Source organism: Cryptomeria japonica, chromosome 11, assembly GCF_030272615.1.
Source record: "Cryptomeria japonica chromosome 11, Sugi_1.0, whole genome shotgun sequence".
NCBI classification, from domain to species: Eukaryota; Viridiplantae; Streptophyta; class Pinopsida; order Cupressales; family Cupressaceae; genus Cryptomeria; species Cryptomeria japonica.
In genome coordinates, this window is record NC_081415.1 from 248546631 (window position 1) to 248563264 (window position 16634).

Genomic DNA, 16634 nt, shown 5'->3' on the forward strand with positions numbered 1-16634 from the left:
TGAAAGTCACTTTTTTATTTTAGTTTCTTGTAACAATAAAATATCTACTTTTTGATTCATTACATTACTCTTCAAAATGTGTTATTTAAAAGAGCTATTTGGATCTCTAGTATTCCATGAAAGAATCTCCATACTAACAACAAAAACAACTAAGTAAAAGACTCGACACTTCCCAAAGTGCTAAAAAGGGAGACCTCTCATTTGAAGTACTTTTTTTTCTTCTTGGATTTAAAGAGGCCATCTAACACTATCTTCCTTTCACTTTCTACTTCTTTTGTTGCAACCATGTTTCTAGTTTCTCTCTAAAAAGGGCAACCTAGTTTACCCTCTTCCCCTACATTTTCCTTCTTTGTCTTTTTTTGTTTCCCTCCAACCTTTGTCCATTCTTCCTTTAAATCATCATCCTCATTGACCTTCTTTGGTTTTGTCAAAGAGGGAGTAGAGGCAAAACCAAGCAAGGTAAGGTAGTCCTTTAAGTCTTTGAAACCAACATCTAACTTAGGGACCTTCACCTCTAACTTCTCCTCTTCCAACAACTCTATAACTCATTTTATAGATTCACTCTAAGATATTAAATTTGGTTCTCCTTGTGAAGTAAGATTCTCCTCCTAGGATGAGAATCATTAAAGCTTTAATCTTTGTCAGGCTTTGTGCCTTTAGAACACATCATCTGCATAATTTTGATTCACTCCTTCCTTATTACCATTATGTGTCTTTGGAAGTGCATCATTTGGATCATTCTGATTCACAACTTCCTTATTATCTTTTGTTTCCACCTTGATCAGATATATCTAGATTAGGTAAATCTACCAATTTATCATTATTTTTCACTTTGCAAATCTTGTCCCTTTCCCTTCTTATTATTCATATTCACTTCACCTTCTTTACCTTTATAACCTTCTAAAGGACTTTTAACCACCTATTGATCCTCTATAATCTCTCCCTCCTCGCATTGCTTCATCTCACTAGACAAGGGAACATTTTTCCTTTGTTGATGATCTCCTAGTTCCAAATTACTAGGACTTTGAGTTAAGGGTCCTTTGAAGCGTTTATCATCAATGATGGATTTTCCCTTGACAACTACTTTCAACAATTATTACTTTTAAGTGACCATATCTATTACATGTTTGATAGAATGCATTGGCATTCTTATACTCAATAGGTTGGTTCCATCTACCATACTTCAATTTTAAAGTAACACTAGTAGAGAGGATCGAGTTAACAACCACATTAACACATACACTAGTGGAGATAAGACGAGACTTCTACAAAGTAACTTTATCAACAACTAATAGATGTCTAAAATAGTTAGCTATCCCCTTGAAAATCCAAAGATTCCAAAATTCCAAAGGAAAACAAAGAAGATGGATCCAAGTGGGAGCAACCAAACCCAAATTCGTAGTGGGATCAAACCCTAGCTTCCACTTGCTGAGAGATAAAAAAAATTCCTTACATTGTTACTGAAAATCCCAGGACCGCCCATAAGCAGCAAGTAACTAAGTCCTCTTGAGTGACAAAGCTAAAAAGGAACAATTCATTGGCCCTAGCACTAATCTTAACACTTCCTTTTAACTTCCACAACGAATCAACCCAACTCCTAACCTAATCTATATTAGGTTGAAAGGCAAGAAACTTACCTACCAATGAAAGCTTTAATTCAGCTATAGTTGTGTTCATTAGTTTGTTTGGAACATCCACCTCAAGACCATCCATGCATAAAGCTTCCAGATCATTCAACTCCTTATCAAGATCCATCTAACGAAGTCTTTTGCCTAGCAACTCATCCATATATGAAGTCAGATCTTCCTCTACAAAGGAGCCAAGATTGTAAGGCAAGGAAACTAGGGATTTTTCCAGAATGCTAGCTCGCACCCCATGACTTTAGTCTTTTACCATTTTTAGAACCTTTAGCGAAGGATGGAAAGCCCTCTAGAACCCCCACCTGACTTTCTCATCGCTCAAAACCCTCAAAGCCCTAAAAAACAACAAAAGCACTAGAAATAACTTTATTCTAGACCTATTTGTTATATAACAGCTATTTTCCATGAAATGATATCAAACAAAATAACCCTATACTATGAAATCCCTCAATTAAATTTTTAGTGTTGTTTAAGCCTGGACTAGATTTTGTGTAAGAAATGAACAAAACAGGTAAATTTACGTTTACAAAATAATATGCAGGTGTCCAATGATTTTTTCTACAAATGACGACGAGGGCGATGGTCATGATTGCCACAAGTTTTGCCGTCGGTGGGCTATGGCGGAGACGAATATACAGAGATGAAATACAAGTTGAAAAAATATTGATGTGATCGTTATTGCTTCCCATGTTTTATCGCAGAATGCTCATGGAAGATCAGAATTTGAATCGAAGAAAGAAACATTGAAAAACAGCTATTTGGAAGAAAAGTAATTCAAGTTACTAGGTATATTTACCGTCTTGAAAAATAGTGAGGAGCACATAGACAGAACTTGAGCGTAGGCTTCCTCATGGATGATTTTGCTGTTTTACTGACACACAGTGGCTCACAACAAGATGAAGTGGGTGGACAGACTTATTCATCAATGTACCAAAAACGAGTCTAATACTATCACTACCTACAGGAATATGCTGCAGGCATGTATGAACACTAAAAGCCTGATAGAATGTAGGCAGCTTCATGCCCACATGATCATAACTGGAGTTGAACAGAATGATTTCTGGGGAAGTAAGCTTCTGAATTCGTATGCCAGTTGTGGAAGCCTTGTGGATGCATTCCTGGTGTTCAACAAAATCCCCGAAAAAAATTCTGTTTCTTGGAATGCCATGATCAGAGCACATGTTGAAAATGGTAATTTGGAGGAAGCTATTGAGATTTATAACCAAATGCAAGCTGCAGGTGTAGTGCCTGATAACATGACTTTTCCGATTGTTCTTAAGGCGTGTGCTAGCCTAGGAGCTCTGCAACAGGGCAAGGAAATTCATGAGAAGGTTGTGAGATTTGGATTTGAAGATAATGTATTTGTAGGGACTGCAATTGTTGATATGTATCTTAAATGTGGGAATGTTGAGGTTGCACGTCAAGTGTTTGATAAAATGCCTCAGAGAAACGTTGTCTCCTGGACTGCCATGATTGCTGGGTGTGTACAGAATGGGTTCGCCAAGGAGGCTTTGGAATTGTTTGGTACAATGATGCTGATCGCAGATGTTAAACCTTGTGTCGTCACTGTGTCCAGCATTCTGCCTGCATGCACACGATTGGAGGCCCTGGATCACGGTAAGGAAATCCATAGCGTTGTTGTCAAGTATGGATTTGAAGCGGATAATTTTGTATCGTGTTCTCTGATAGATATGTATGCCAAATGTGGCAATTTGGAGGATGCATGCCAGTTGTTTGACAAGATGTCTCAAAAAGATGTAGTCTTGTGGACTGCTATAATTGCAGGGTGTGCCCAGAATGGAAATGCTGATGAAGCGTTGAAATTCTTTTACCAGATGCATTGTAATGGAATGAAACCAAACCCGCTTACCATTTCAAGTGTTTTGCCTGCATTCGGCCATTTAAAGAATTTGAGAGGAGGCCAGGTAATTCATGATAATGTTATCAAAAGAGGACTAGAGTCAAATTTGTATGTATGCAGTGCACTTATAGACATGTATGTCAAGTGTGGGCAGACGAAGTGTGCACACAAAGTTTTTGAGGATATACCTGTAAGAGACAGAGACGTGGTTTCTTGGAATGCATTGATTTTGGGATATACTCAAGGAGGATATGGTGATACTGCGTTGGCACTCTTTCGTGAGATGCAATTTTCAGGTGTCAAACCTAACTCTGTCTCCTTTGCTAGCATTCTTTCATCATGTGCCCATTCGGCAGCTCTGCAACAAGGCAAAGAGATTCATGGATATCTAATCAAAAGTGACTTCATGATAGACGATTTTGTGGAAAGTTCTCTCATAAGCATGTATGCTAAATGTGGGAGCATAGATATTGCACGCCGAGTATTTGACAAAATGTTTAGAAGAGATGCAGTGTCTTGGAATGCCATCATTTTGGGATATGGCATGCATGGCAATGCACAAGATGCCCTGACACTGCTCCATCAAATGGAACAATCAGGTGTGAAGCCTGATTATATCACTTTCATGGCTGTTCTGTCCACTTGTGGCCATGCAGGTTTAGTGGATGAAGGCTGCAAATATTTTGATAGCATGACTAGAGATTATCAAATCACACCCAGGGCGGAGCACTATGCATGCATGGTTGACCTTTTCGGCCGTTCTGGACACCTGGATGAGGCGCACGATGTGATTAAGAAAATGCCCGTAGAACCTACTTGTGGTGTATGGGGAGCTTTGCTTGGTGCATGCAGAATGCATTGTAATGTTAACTTAGGAGAATATGCAGCAGAACACCTTTTCCAGTTAGACCCTGGAAATGCTAGCTATTATGTACTTATGTCACACATCTATGCGGAAGCTGGCCGATGGGATGGTGTAGCAAAGATGAGAACAATGATGAGGGACAAAGGATTGAAAAAGAATCCGGGATGCAGCTGGATTGAAGTAAAGAACAGAGTTCATTCGTTTGTCCATGGAGATAGATCTCATCCTGAATGGAAAAATATATGGACAATGTTGGAGACCTTGCATGGTCAATTGAAAGTGGCAGGGTATGTGCCAAACCATCAAGACCTGCTTCGTGATGTGGATGAAGAGCAGGAATTCATCCTCAGTGCATAAAAGTTAAGAATTGTCAATTTCTTCAGATTTCTCAAGGCATGTTGCTGAATCCTACATGGATTAGCACAGAATAGTGGCCATGGAGACGAGAATTTCACCTTAAAAACATTAAAGCAAAAAAATTGACGTTCTTCTGTTGATTATTTGCGATGGTAATCTATATTTTGAGCTACCGAGGTATGGATCTCAATTGCCAGCTCACTCATATTTTGATACCCAATTTCAGAGCTCAACTAAAGAATTTTTCAATAGGAGTATACAGGTATCCAAAGTCCAGGCTTTCTGCTAGTGCTGACCTGGGAACTAAACCTACTCACAAGAGGAATCACCAACCATGAAAACAGTTCAAAGTTGGTGGCCTCACTCCGGATACTTGGCAAAAGGGTTTGCACTTATGTGATTGCTCCATCCAATCCCAGTGAGGTCAATGTTAACGACCATTAGCTTGAATGACAAGCTTAAAATTTTGTCAGCTTCTAGGGCTAGGAGTCGGGGCATAACTATGGTCTGAGGTACCAAGCAGAGAATGTTGTTTGGTGGTCCGGTCTGCAATAATTTCTTCATCGTTGATATTTATTATTAGCTGTGAACATGACTTGATGTATATAACACATTACAAAATAGAGCATGGTATTAAGCCTGTTAGGAAAGGTCTGGTGGAATGCTAGAGGAAAATTCTGAAAATGAGGGGGAAAAAATCACTTAACATTAAACATCGTCCCCTACAGTATCTGATTTTTTAAACAATTTGCAGAGATCGACCAGATGTGGATTTTCTCATTCTACTTTATGGTAGCTTGATTCTACTGACACTGTTTATGTGTCCAATAAGAGCTCTCTCTCAGGAATAACAAACGACCAGTTTTACTGCCACAGCATCGCACACCAATATTAACGATATTAGTAAACTTTAGTCAGATATGATCAAATCATTTTGCTTGTTAATTAATTTAGCCTTCAATAGTTTATTGATTGGTAGGAAAATGGGTACGCCAGAATCAATAGTTGTTGAACAATGAGTGCACAGTATACACCTATTTTGAAGATAATTTTTGAAAAAATAACAAAATTATAGTCCAAGTGATGCCCCTAACGTCCCAGGGACTTGGGTATTTGGAGGGGGCGTCCCCCTTTTCCAGAACTGCATAGCCTGGTCCATTTGGCCCTACAAAAATAGATTCAAGGATTTTTTTTAAAACCCCTTAAGGAACTTAAAAGAGTGAAGTTTGTCATTGCAAATTAAGCACATTCTATTTTCTTTTTAAAATTTCAGCTACATTTTGTTTGTTTAAGTTGTTTTTATAACCATTCATCCTGCTGATCTTAAAATTTGAGAAAACTTTTGCAATCCTATGTACGGACATCTCCCCATACCAAAAACTCGGAGACTGCTATTAAGATATTACCAGTTTACAATATTTGATTTACAACTCATGTTTTTCTTTTAATTTCTTTTAATTTTTGAATTGGTGAGGCTCAGAGTTTAAAGTTCGGTTGACATATTTTCTCTTCTGCAAATCTTCCCTTCTCCGAAGGCTATTGAAAACCAGGATAACTCATCCTACCTGCTTCTAAGTAGATAGTGTTCCTGACAATGGTTTGGGCATCCTATGGCAAAGGCATAATAGATGTAGATTAAAGCTTTGTAAGTTCAAATTTCCAAAAAAGCTTAAATTTCTTAAGTAAAAATTCCATGCCATTGTTTTAATCAGTACTCTAATTCTCCTGAACAAGCTCAGATGTAATTGTTGGTGATATTTGTTTTCAATAAAATTCAAAGAAAGTTATTATGGATATAGCAGGTCTGATATGCTTCCTTTGATAAATATTACAGGAAGATCTCAAATCCTATGTTGTATGCAACATATTCATGAATCTTTGAGAAGACTATCGTCTGAGACAGATTCGAATCCTCTCATTTTAAGAATGATTAAGCACATAAAGTTTCACATAATTTTAAGATGTCGATAGTGACCAATTTGTTTGAATTCATTTTGGAGACCATTATAATTATTGAGAAACACGTTAAGCATCTTGCATTCCATTTGTTTATTATGTCGAAATTTATCTGTTCAATTCTTTATTGACATGGCTACTAAACATTTAAATTTGGTTCAATGCCTCAAAATTACAATTCTAAAGGTGGGAGATTGACCCTAGCAAAAGTTTTTAATTGTATAAAAACATTAAAAAAATCAGTTTTATGCTATGAGAAGATGTTGCTTGGTAGTAATAACTTACATTGTGTGTTAAATGGATTCAAGAGTATCAAATTTTAAAGCTTGAATTTGAGCTGCTTAGCTAGGATAGCAAGTATTGGCATCTCATGATTCCAACATTCTATGGGTTTCTTTTGCAATTTCTTTGTAACTCTCCATTTCGGATTGGGATGGTGAAGATGCCCTCTTCTTCCTTAATCTCACTTTCACTCTCATTCTCTTTTCACTTACTTTCAAACTCCTGTTCTATTTTGTTTGACCTTGCTTCGTTGTTCTCTTAATCTAACTATATGTATATGCTCCTTGCTCTTTTTTTTTCTTAATTTCTTAGTCCCTTGTTCACTTCCTAGTTTTCAGTCACTATTTCCTTTACTCTCACTCCAAGTTCTTTCCTCCCTCGTTCTTGCTCTCTTAGTATTTATTCACTTTTTCCCTCACTTTCACTTCATGTTCTTTATTCTCTCAGTCTTGCTTCCTATTCCTTGTTATTTTCATTGCTCTCACTCCCTAATTCCTATTTCCTCAATTCTTGCTCCTTGGTTCTTGTTCCCTCGTTCTTTCTCCCTAACTTGTTGTACCTATACAATTTTATTTTTATTCAATATATATTTGTATGAAAGTGTTAATTATTTTCTTGGCTAACTCTTCATTCAGAAATCCTTATGCCCCATGCTTGCTTTTGTTTATTTTAAATTCTAATCAATTTCATCTTGTCACTAATGATGAGAACTTTTTGGTGCTTGATATGATGCCAAAATAGGAGTCTAAACCAAAAAAAATTGTAAATCCAAAAATGGTATTATGAGGGGTTAGAAAACATCAAAGTGCAATTTTAATCTTGATATGTGTAATTTTGCATTAAGTGTTGAAAGTAACAAAATGTCAATGAAAGCATGAAAGCTAGTTTGATCTACCACATATTGAGGTGTTGTGGATGGAATGAAAGTATGATTCATATTACACCTAACTCGAAGATTAAAAAATAAAGAAGTTATATATATATATATATATATATATATATATATATATATATATATATATATATATATATATATATATATATATATATATATAAGCAAGTCATCATTAAAAGGTCATTTTCTGAAAAAAGTGGTGTGGGTGGTCAAAAAACACAATTTGCACAAAGATACACTCACAAGTCAAATTGCAAAGTGACAAGTGGCATTGTGGTTGGTGCAAAATTCTTGTTTTACCTTCATTTATGGTTTTTATTTTACTTAAGTTAATCTTGTTTAGGTGGTGAGTTAGTTAGAGAGGTGGCTATCTCTCAAATTATTTATGTACTCATCACTTGATTAATAAACTACATAAATTTGACCGACCTCTTGAGTATTAGTTGATTTGTAATACTAGTTTTTGTTCCCAATTTTTCTAGCTTCATTTTCACATGCTATTAGAGTTTATCGGATTAGATGATAGGTTTGAATGTATATAACTCCATTACTAAGTGTTTCTTTGTGAGTGTTAATCTTTGTTTGTGGTATCATGGAGGTCTACTTTGGCATCATGGAAGCTCTATTTGTGGATTCATGGAGGTTTGATGTGGCACTACGAAAGTTGTTGAGATTTTTACATCATAAAGGAGGTTGATTTGTGCTTGTGTTAAGTTGATCCAGAGTGTGAGGTGTAATCCCCTTTTATATCATACGTTAGTCAATAGGTTTTACTCTTCTTTACAACTCTTTTTATGCATCTTCCAACTTTTATGTTTCCTATACAAACTTCTAGAGGCCAAAAATTTTGATTTGAGAGGTTGATTGGGTTTGTTATTTTTTTTAAATTGAGGCACTCAAAGAGATCTACACAATTAGCACTCTTGTAGATAGTACCTGATATTTGAAAATATTTATTTTGACAAAAAATAAACAAGTTATATCCTAGAAATTGAATTTCTCCATTTATATCCAAAATTTGTAGTTTTTGCAATCATAACATTAAAAAAAACATGATTTAAGCCACAAAGCCCTAGAGAGCCCTTTTGTCATTTGACTACAATACTCTACCTCCTTAAATGAATTTCCTTTCTAATCATTCTCCATTTTTTCACTTTCACTTTTAAGTCAATAGATTTCATGGAATTTATAATTGTTTTTGAAAGAAGAATTATCTCTCATTTCTAAATATATGGAAATTGAGACAAAATTCCCTCCTTATATGGGAACAAAGAATAAGGAGAGAATTCCCTTATCCTCTTAATTGTAATGATAAATTTAAGAAAAGGCACCTAAACATTTGTATACAAACCGAACGAATCCTACTTAAATTCATCAATTTTCAAGGTGAATTTTTCTTTTTTTTAAGTAAATATTATTTTTTCTTATAATTTTATACACATTACTAGCAATTTGTATAAAATACTAGTGAACTCTAGTATATATTGTCTAAGTGCATTAATTACCATTGTAAAAATTTCCCTTTTTTAACTTTTTAATATAGAAAAGTAATTTACTTGGACTAACTATAAATGATATGAATTATTAGTCGATAATATTCATATAGTCGGTAGGCATAGCTTCCTTATATATTCTTTTACTTTTTGATAATATTCCAGTGGCTTGAGAAAAATTCAATAATACAGTTGAGCCGCAATGCTCCCTCATAGGGTTTGGGGACATTGGCCCCAATGTACTTCTTTCATGATACTTGCATAGTCAAGGGGTGGGATGTCTCATTACCAAGCACAAATATATACTATCAGAGAAATGTTAGAGAACATGTGTGTTGAACCTTTCAAAAATGTCATGCCATAAAAATAAGATTCTAAAATACAAATGAATTTGCATCTTACATGTCTCTATTGATCAAATTATTCTCATTTATTCTAAGAGATAATAATAATTTTCTATTTAAAATATTTACCTAGCATAAAATTTATTTTGGATTCTTGAATTATTTATTGATTGAAATAAATCAACAATTGGTCAATCCAAATAAATTCTAGTATGGGCAAAAATTTTCAATGGAATGTTTTATGTTACTTCTTGAAATGAAATCAAAATCATCAAAATAAATAGGAAATCAATGGTGGAAAATGGAGATTTATTTCTTCATATATTTAGACAAGAAAGACTTAAAGATAAAGTAATAGATGTATTATATGGATAGGTGTAAGAAGTTGGGTCCACTTTCTAGCCAAAAAGTGAAAGTGTTTTTCTTGAAAATCAATGTTTTTCATAGGTGGACTAAAAATTTGAAGCACTTGCACATAAAATCTTAAAAAGTCTAATAATATGAAATATCAAACTTTGATTCTACTTTTCAAATATTTAATTTAGTCTAATACTCATATGATACAAATTAATTTTGTATAGCCTTGTCAAAAACCACTTTCTATAAGTCGTCTATTTAGGACCATACCATGTACTTGTTTAGCACACATAATTTGTCCTAAAACAAAAATATTTTTCTGATTTCTTTTGAAAAAAGATGTGTATTATATTCAAAATTGATGAAGATACTTATTTATAAAAAATAAATAAAAATCTAATTTTTGCATTGGCCTTAATTGCTATTTCTAAAACCCCCCATGTATGGCAAGCATAATTGAGCTAAACTAATCATAAAACGATAAAAATAAATTTATTTTGTAAATAATTATTGTCTATATTGATGAATTGTAGAAAATTTTGAAAAAATATATATTTAAAAAAAAGTTATTAAAAAAATACAACTACCTCACATTTCAAGTTTATGGACCAATTTCCACATAAATAGATTAATAAATAAAAAAACAAGTCCAATTATATATATATATATATTTGAAAGCTAGAATCACCATTTATAATGGATTTTAATGTTCTCAAAAAAATCATTAAAAGTCATCAGTCATATTGCTAAAGTCAATTATTTTGTCGTTATTTTCATGGCATTGTACTTGCAGGTCTAGGGTTAAGGGTTGGGTCTCCAAACCTAAAATAAATAAATAAATCTATGGATCTCAAATTTCAAATTTTACGAAATACATGCTCCAAATTGTGTACCCATTCTAAAAAGAGCAAGAATATGATGTAATTAGAAATGGGTACTCATTTTAATATGACATGAGTATCCATTACAGTTTTTTTAAGAAAAGATGAGTGCTCATTTTAAAATCAAAACCAGTATCCAATTTAAAAAATAAAATGGGTGCTCATTTTAAAAATCAATTTGAGTACCCATTTCACACAAGTACAAATTTGTGTTCAAAAGCCTGAACCTATGAAAGGGGTTTGTTAAAATATTTTTAAGTCTGACATTTCCCCTAAATATGAACCCAACCTATTGCAGTTACCCATATACACTTTCTAAGTGACAAATCTTACCCATATACACTTTCTAAGTGACAAATCTTGCCAAGTTTTAATTTCATAGTGAATAAGGCCCAAAAGCAAGTGGGAATTAATGGAGATATGAACTCAAAAGAAGAGGGAATGTCATATAAATGGTTAGTATGATTTCAATTTCTAATATTATAGACTTTAGGTTACTAGGCTCTAACCATGCATTATTTATTATGAAAAATAATTTAATTTAAATTTTTAATAAAATAATGCTTGGGTAATATAACTAGCACTAGATTATGTTTTGTAAAAATGCAAAAATGTAGTTCACCCTAATAAGTTGGTCTATTCACCAAAAAATAAGGTCCCAATTTTAAATATCCATCATTTGGAAAAAAAATTACTTCACCAGTGTTTATATCCTACAATTTTCTTTTCTCATTACCTGAAGATGGAGGATTGATCTTCAAGATTGAAAAAAAACTTCCAGGGAAGGAACACAATAATCAACTTGAGTGTGAACCCCCTCCCTTCCAACATCTCTTAAACTCTCAAATATTGAGTCTCCCTATCTTGGGTCTGTAAAATAAGATAAAGTTTAATGCTTAATGCAACTTCTCTAGAGATTATCACATCAACCCTTCTAAACATTATGATCCGCCTCTTTATTTTCCATTTCCATTTCAAGGGAAAAAATATCCTTCAAATAGTCCAATAAAATTAACCCTTCCTTATCCTATGGTAAACTTGGCTGTCTTTTCCTTTTCTTTCTCTAGAACTTTACATTCCTCGGGTATGGACAAAGAGATTTTTGGCAAAGCATTATTATTAGTGGAATTTCATGAAGTGACAAAGGATCCTTCATACTTGATCTACTGCACCTATTCACTATATTTTGAGGATAAGATGATGAAGGAAAATACTTATACACCACAACATACCCACAAAATTTACCATAAAATAATTAGTTTTTGGATTTGGTGATTATGTGAAAAACTATGAGCTAACTACAAGATTTAGTAATTTTGATCATCACTTCTCCCAGTACTCCAATAGAAAACTCAAAATCCTAGGAGAAATAAGGACCCTATTAATATGCTCTTTCTCAACATCGAAACTAGATTTTTATTTCCTAAAAAAATAGTCTAGATTTGTTCCAAAACCAAGCACATATACGAGGGTCCTAATAGAGTCCTCATCATATGTCCTTAGAATTGAATAAATAATTTTAGATAGGCCTTAACCCCTTGTGGTTGAATTTAACGTCATTGTAATTTATGCTAAACCCATTTGATGAATGACTTAAGCCTCTATATTTCTTGTGTTTGGACCTCATCATAGCTACATATTACATTTCAATTCCCTTGAGTGGTTGAATTATATTCCATAGTCTTTGTTTCTCTTAAAAACTATTGATGGATAGTCGTACGACTATTTGAATTAATTTTTGGGTAATAATACTTTGAATGCATAGTGATGGAAAGGCTCTAGACAAGTAGATCCTCATAGTTAGCTAGTGTACAGTAGCCAAACCATGAGGGGTCATCTTTCATTTCATGCATTATCATCTATACCCTCCAATATTTATATATATAGGTCAATATCATCCACTCAATGTGTTATTTGTAGTGTCATGTTTAATCTATTTTTACTCATTAAGTTTGAGATAAAATTAATGGGTAGATTTATATAAGGGTAATGGTTTGACATATCCACATCTCAGATGATGGTTTAGCATATCCATATCCCTAGATACCTAGATCCTATGAGAAAAAAAGACTAATTATAAGTTGACATGTACACATGTCAAATATATACTAAACATTGTGGACTATTTTAATTAATGTAGGCTTTTCATTTATATGCATGATAATAAAAGCTAATCTTGTATGTCTTCAAATGCATGAAGTGAGTCTAATCAAACTCACCACCTTTAGAGATGGAAAATCTCTACTCCTCACACATAACATTCTCTTAACTCAAACTCCAAATTTATTGATGAATTGAAATATATTTAGTCACTTATATTTGTATTCTCGTGATGAATTATGAATCTAGACTCAACTTGTGCAAAGTTGCAAAAAAAATTTAATGTTTTGTAAAATACCATAAAGTGAAATAAACACATTACAAGAGATTTCTTTTTCTTTTTGCAAAAGGTCAACGATCTTAATATTATATTAATTTAAGAGATACCCAATAACAATTTACAAAGAGTCCACCAAAAGAGTTGCCCTGTACTCAAACCAACAGCCAGAAGAAATTATTAGTTGATAGGCTATTTTAACGTGGGCATAGCCCACCTGAAATGTCTCACGCGCTCGGGAAGTTGGACGGAATTGATTTCCTTAAATTCTGGCAGAATGGACGCACCTAGAAAAGTTGGATCCTTAAACATTTCGAACAACTATGCCCACTTGAAATGTCTCACGCACCCGGGAAAGTTGGACAGGATCGGTTTCCTTGAATTCCGACAGAATGGACACACCCGAAAAAAGTTGGAGGTTTCCTTAAACGTTTCTGACAAGTGTTGTCCACGAGCTATTACATGTCTTTTTTCCACAGGTTTTCTCTTGTGTGTGCCAGTTGATCCTCTTCCCGCCGTCGTTTAAACAAACCATCTGGGTGCATATAACTGCAGGACTAGCAAACCGAGATTCATAATTTTTAGGAACTAAATCTGGAGAGCCTTACATATTAGAGATCAATGTTAATGGCAATGGTACAGGGCACGAAAATCTGAGCGACATAGAGCGACACTTTCATCCCTGGTTCAATCCGATTTAGGATTTTCACAACTACAACATAAATTATTTTCCTCCCTGTAAATCTCACATCAAAGATGACAATATATTTTACTAGCTAATATGAATTTATTCTTGTTTTGGTTACAATTTTTTGGTGGACACTATTATATGACATATCATTATTACCATGATTTGCAACGATATCGCAAGGGATATTTCAGTTAGGGTTTCTTCTCTTGCCAAGGTTTCGAGTGTGGGTTTGGGTTTTATCATCAAGATATGATTTTATGAGGGCTTATGTATGTTTGTTTGTTGTAACACAAAGGATTTTGGCAAAGGGTGCCCTGTTTATGCTAATTGTGTTTGTCTCAGCTGCAAGTATTATGGAGGTTTCTATCTTTCTATCTTTGCCTTCATCTAGGGCAGTGAATTTGATGGCAGTTCCCAAAACTATAGTTGGTAAGACGACACGAATCCTAGACGTGGCTGCAGGGAAAATTGAGTGTGAGACCGATGTTTTAATGACGAAAAAATTGAGTCTGAAACCGATGTTTCAGTGACAAATCTAGGATTCAGAATCCTTTGTAGCGCCTCACAGATAGATTAAGAAGTCACGCAGGAATCAGGTATTTACACCATTTTGCTTGCAAATCTATTCCAGGTGTTGTTGTCTATATCTATTAATCATTTTCTCGTTAAATTCTGCACATTTTTTGCTTCAGTTTGATGTTTTTTAATTGAATTGTAATTTGCAGTCTGCGGAGGGATTGAGCATTGAACTCTTTTTGCTTTCTTTTTTAAATTTGGATTTGGTGGGTTTGTAGTTTAGTGGATGGTTGTTGACTTCTGTAGTCTTGACTTCTGTAGTACAAATCATTTATTTTTCACATTAAGATGTGAAGAACTGAATTTTCAAATTACGTGCCCTTCGAAAAATATAGCTATGAGATTTGATGAGAGGGCCAGAAAAGCAAAATTAGATGTGACAGTTCGCAAATTTAGAAATACTGAAAAATTGTAAAATTTAAAAACAACAAGTTATGAGCTAAATTTAGTGATAATGAATTTTGTTGATTCTTTCTTCTTTAGCTTCTCCTAGAAACCTATGAAAATTTCTAAGCTCACATTCATGACACTATAAACTCTTATGCCTCTATGGGAAAAAGGATCGTGTGTCCAAATGACATGAAGAAGCTATGTGGTGGCTACACAATGCATTTAGGCAGCCAGCAAGACATGCGGGAAGATACGTGGATGGCCCACAATGTGTTTAGGTCGAATTCATGATTTTTTTGGTTAAGAAGATTGCTATTGTTTTTGCATGGAACCCTTTTTCAGAATATGTCAATGTATTCAAGTTAAAATATCTAATAGCTTGCTAAAAAATAAATGTAAAATAAGATACATTTTATTTTTATTTTATATAATTAACACATTTAAACATATATTACTATGGACTAACCATTGCACCTCTGGTTCGTTGCACCTCTGGTTCGTTGCACCTCTGGTTCGGTGCAAGCCCTAGTTATATGATAAACCCGATGGAATGCCAGTCCTGAGGAGAGTTACAAATTATAGAAGAATTTGCATATAAACGAGACCATATCAAAAAAACTACACAGAGAATGTGGAACCCAAAATTCCAAGCAAGAAAACATGAAATCATCCACAAACCGGAGCCATTAATGATGCAAAACCATAGAATGCAAGACTTGAAGAAGGAAACCAGAATGTTCCTCACCCATAAACACGTGAGGTCCCCGCAACTTCCTCACGCACAAGAGCTTTGTGTTTATCAGTGTGATCTGCCAAAGGGCCTACACTATGCTCAAGAGGATCCTCTCGCACATGCACAAGTGAATGGGGTGGTGTCACCATAGGCATGTGCATCAACAACTTGTGGATGGCTAGAAACACCGAAGAAATGCTCGCAATTGTATGGGAGGATAAAAAATCAGACAAGGCAGCTAACTCGTTCTGAAAGTAGCAACAATTTTGATTCACAAGCCCTATTTTAATTGCATCAAAAACTTTACCATACTTTGGTTTTTCCTCAGGTACCGAGCTGGAAACAAACCCCCACAACCCATGCCTTGCTATGGAAGAGGTCATAATGACGAATAGCCCTATCCAGAATGTCTTCAAACGCAAACTCCTCACTGACATAGTTAGTTGCCAACTGCATGAAAAGATAATAATCAGGGACAAGATCATAGCAATTAGATAGGAAAATTTTAGCCACTTGAGAGTAATAAAGACTGCGAGGGACTTTGGTGATGAGGATATCATCCCCCACAACTGTCTTAATGGACTCTTCAATTTTCCAACAATCCCATTTGAAAACTCGCCGCATGTGCATGATGAGAAAAGGCCCTGAAACAGGAACCTCCCAAGCTTTGGACGAGACAGTGAGACGCCTATTAGCAGGCCTATATTCCATGTTTGTTGTCAGCTACAGAATTCTTATCAAATGATAACACCTAGATATGGAAATTTTTAGACAATTAGTGCCTCGAACAGAGGAGGAGATGATCTAAATAGACATATGTAACGTTATGTAGCACCAGTTCACCATGTCAAATAATGACGATGTTGAGTTAGTCGAGCATGCGAAATAAATGCAACAGTAAGGGGAATAACAGCCACAGAAAACGACTTTAAAAAT

At 34.5% G+C, this 16634-nt stretch overlaps 1 protein-coding gene across 1 annotated transcript; it reads left to right on the plus strand.

The window, feature by feature from the left end:
- The first annotated feature begins 2096 nt into the window (after nucleotides 1–2096).
- Nucleotides 2097–5346, plus strand: LOC131040156 (pentatricopeptide repeat-containing protein At1g11290, chloroplastic). The gene has a single exon (XM_057973008.2). The coding sequence runs from the start codon at nucleotides 2537–2539 to the stop codon at nucleotides 4721–4723; it is 2187 nt and encodes a 728-aa protein (XP_057828991.2). The 5' UTR covers nucleotides 2097–2536; the 3' UTR covers nucleotides 4724–5346.
- The last annotated feature ends 11288 nt before the right edge of the window (nucleotides 5347–16634 follow it).

Bases quoted from the DNA above. Each gene is read 5' to 3' on its own strand.
- LOC131040156 (XM_057973008.2), top strand. From the start codon at position 2,537: ATGAAGTGGGTGGACAGACTTATTCATCAATGTACCAAAAACGAGTCT.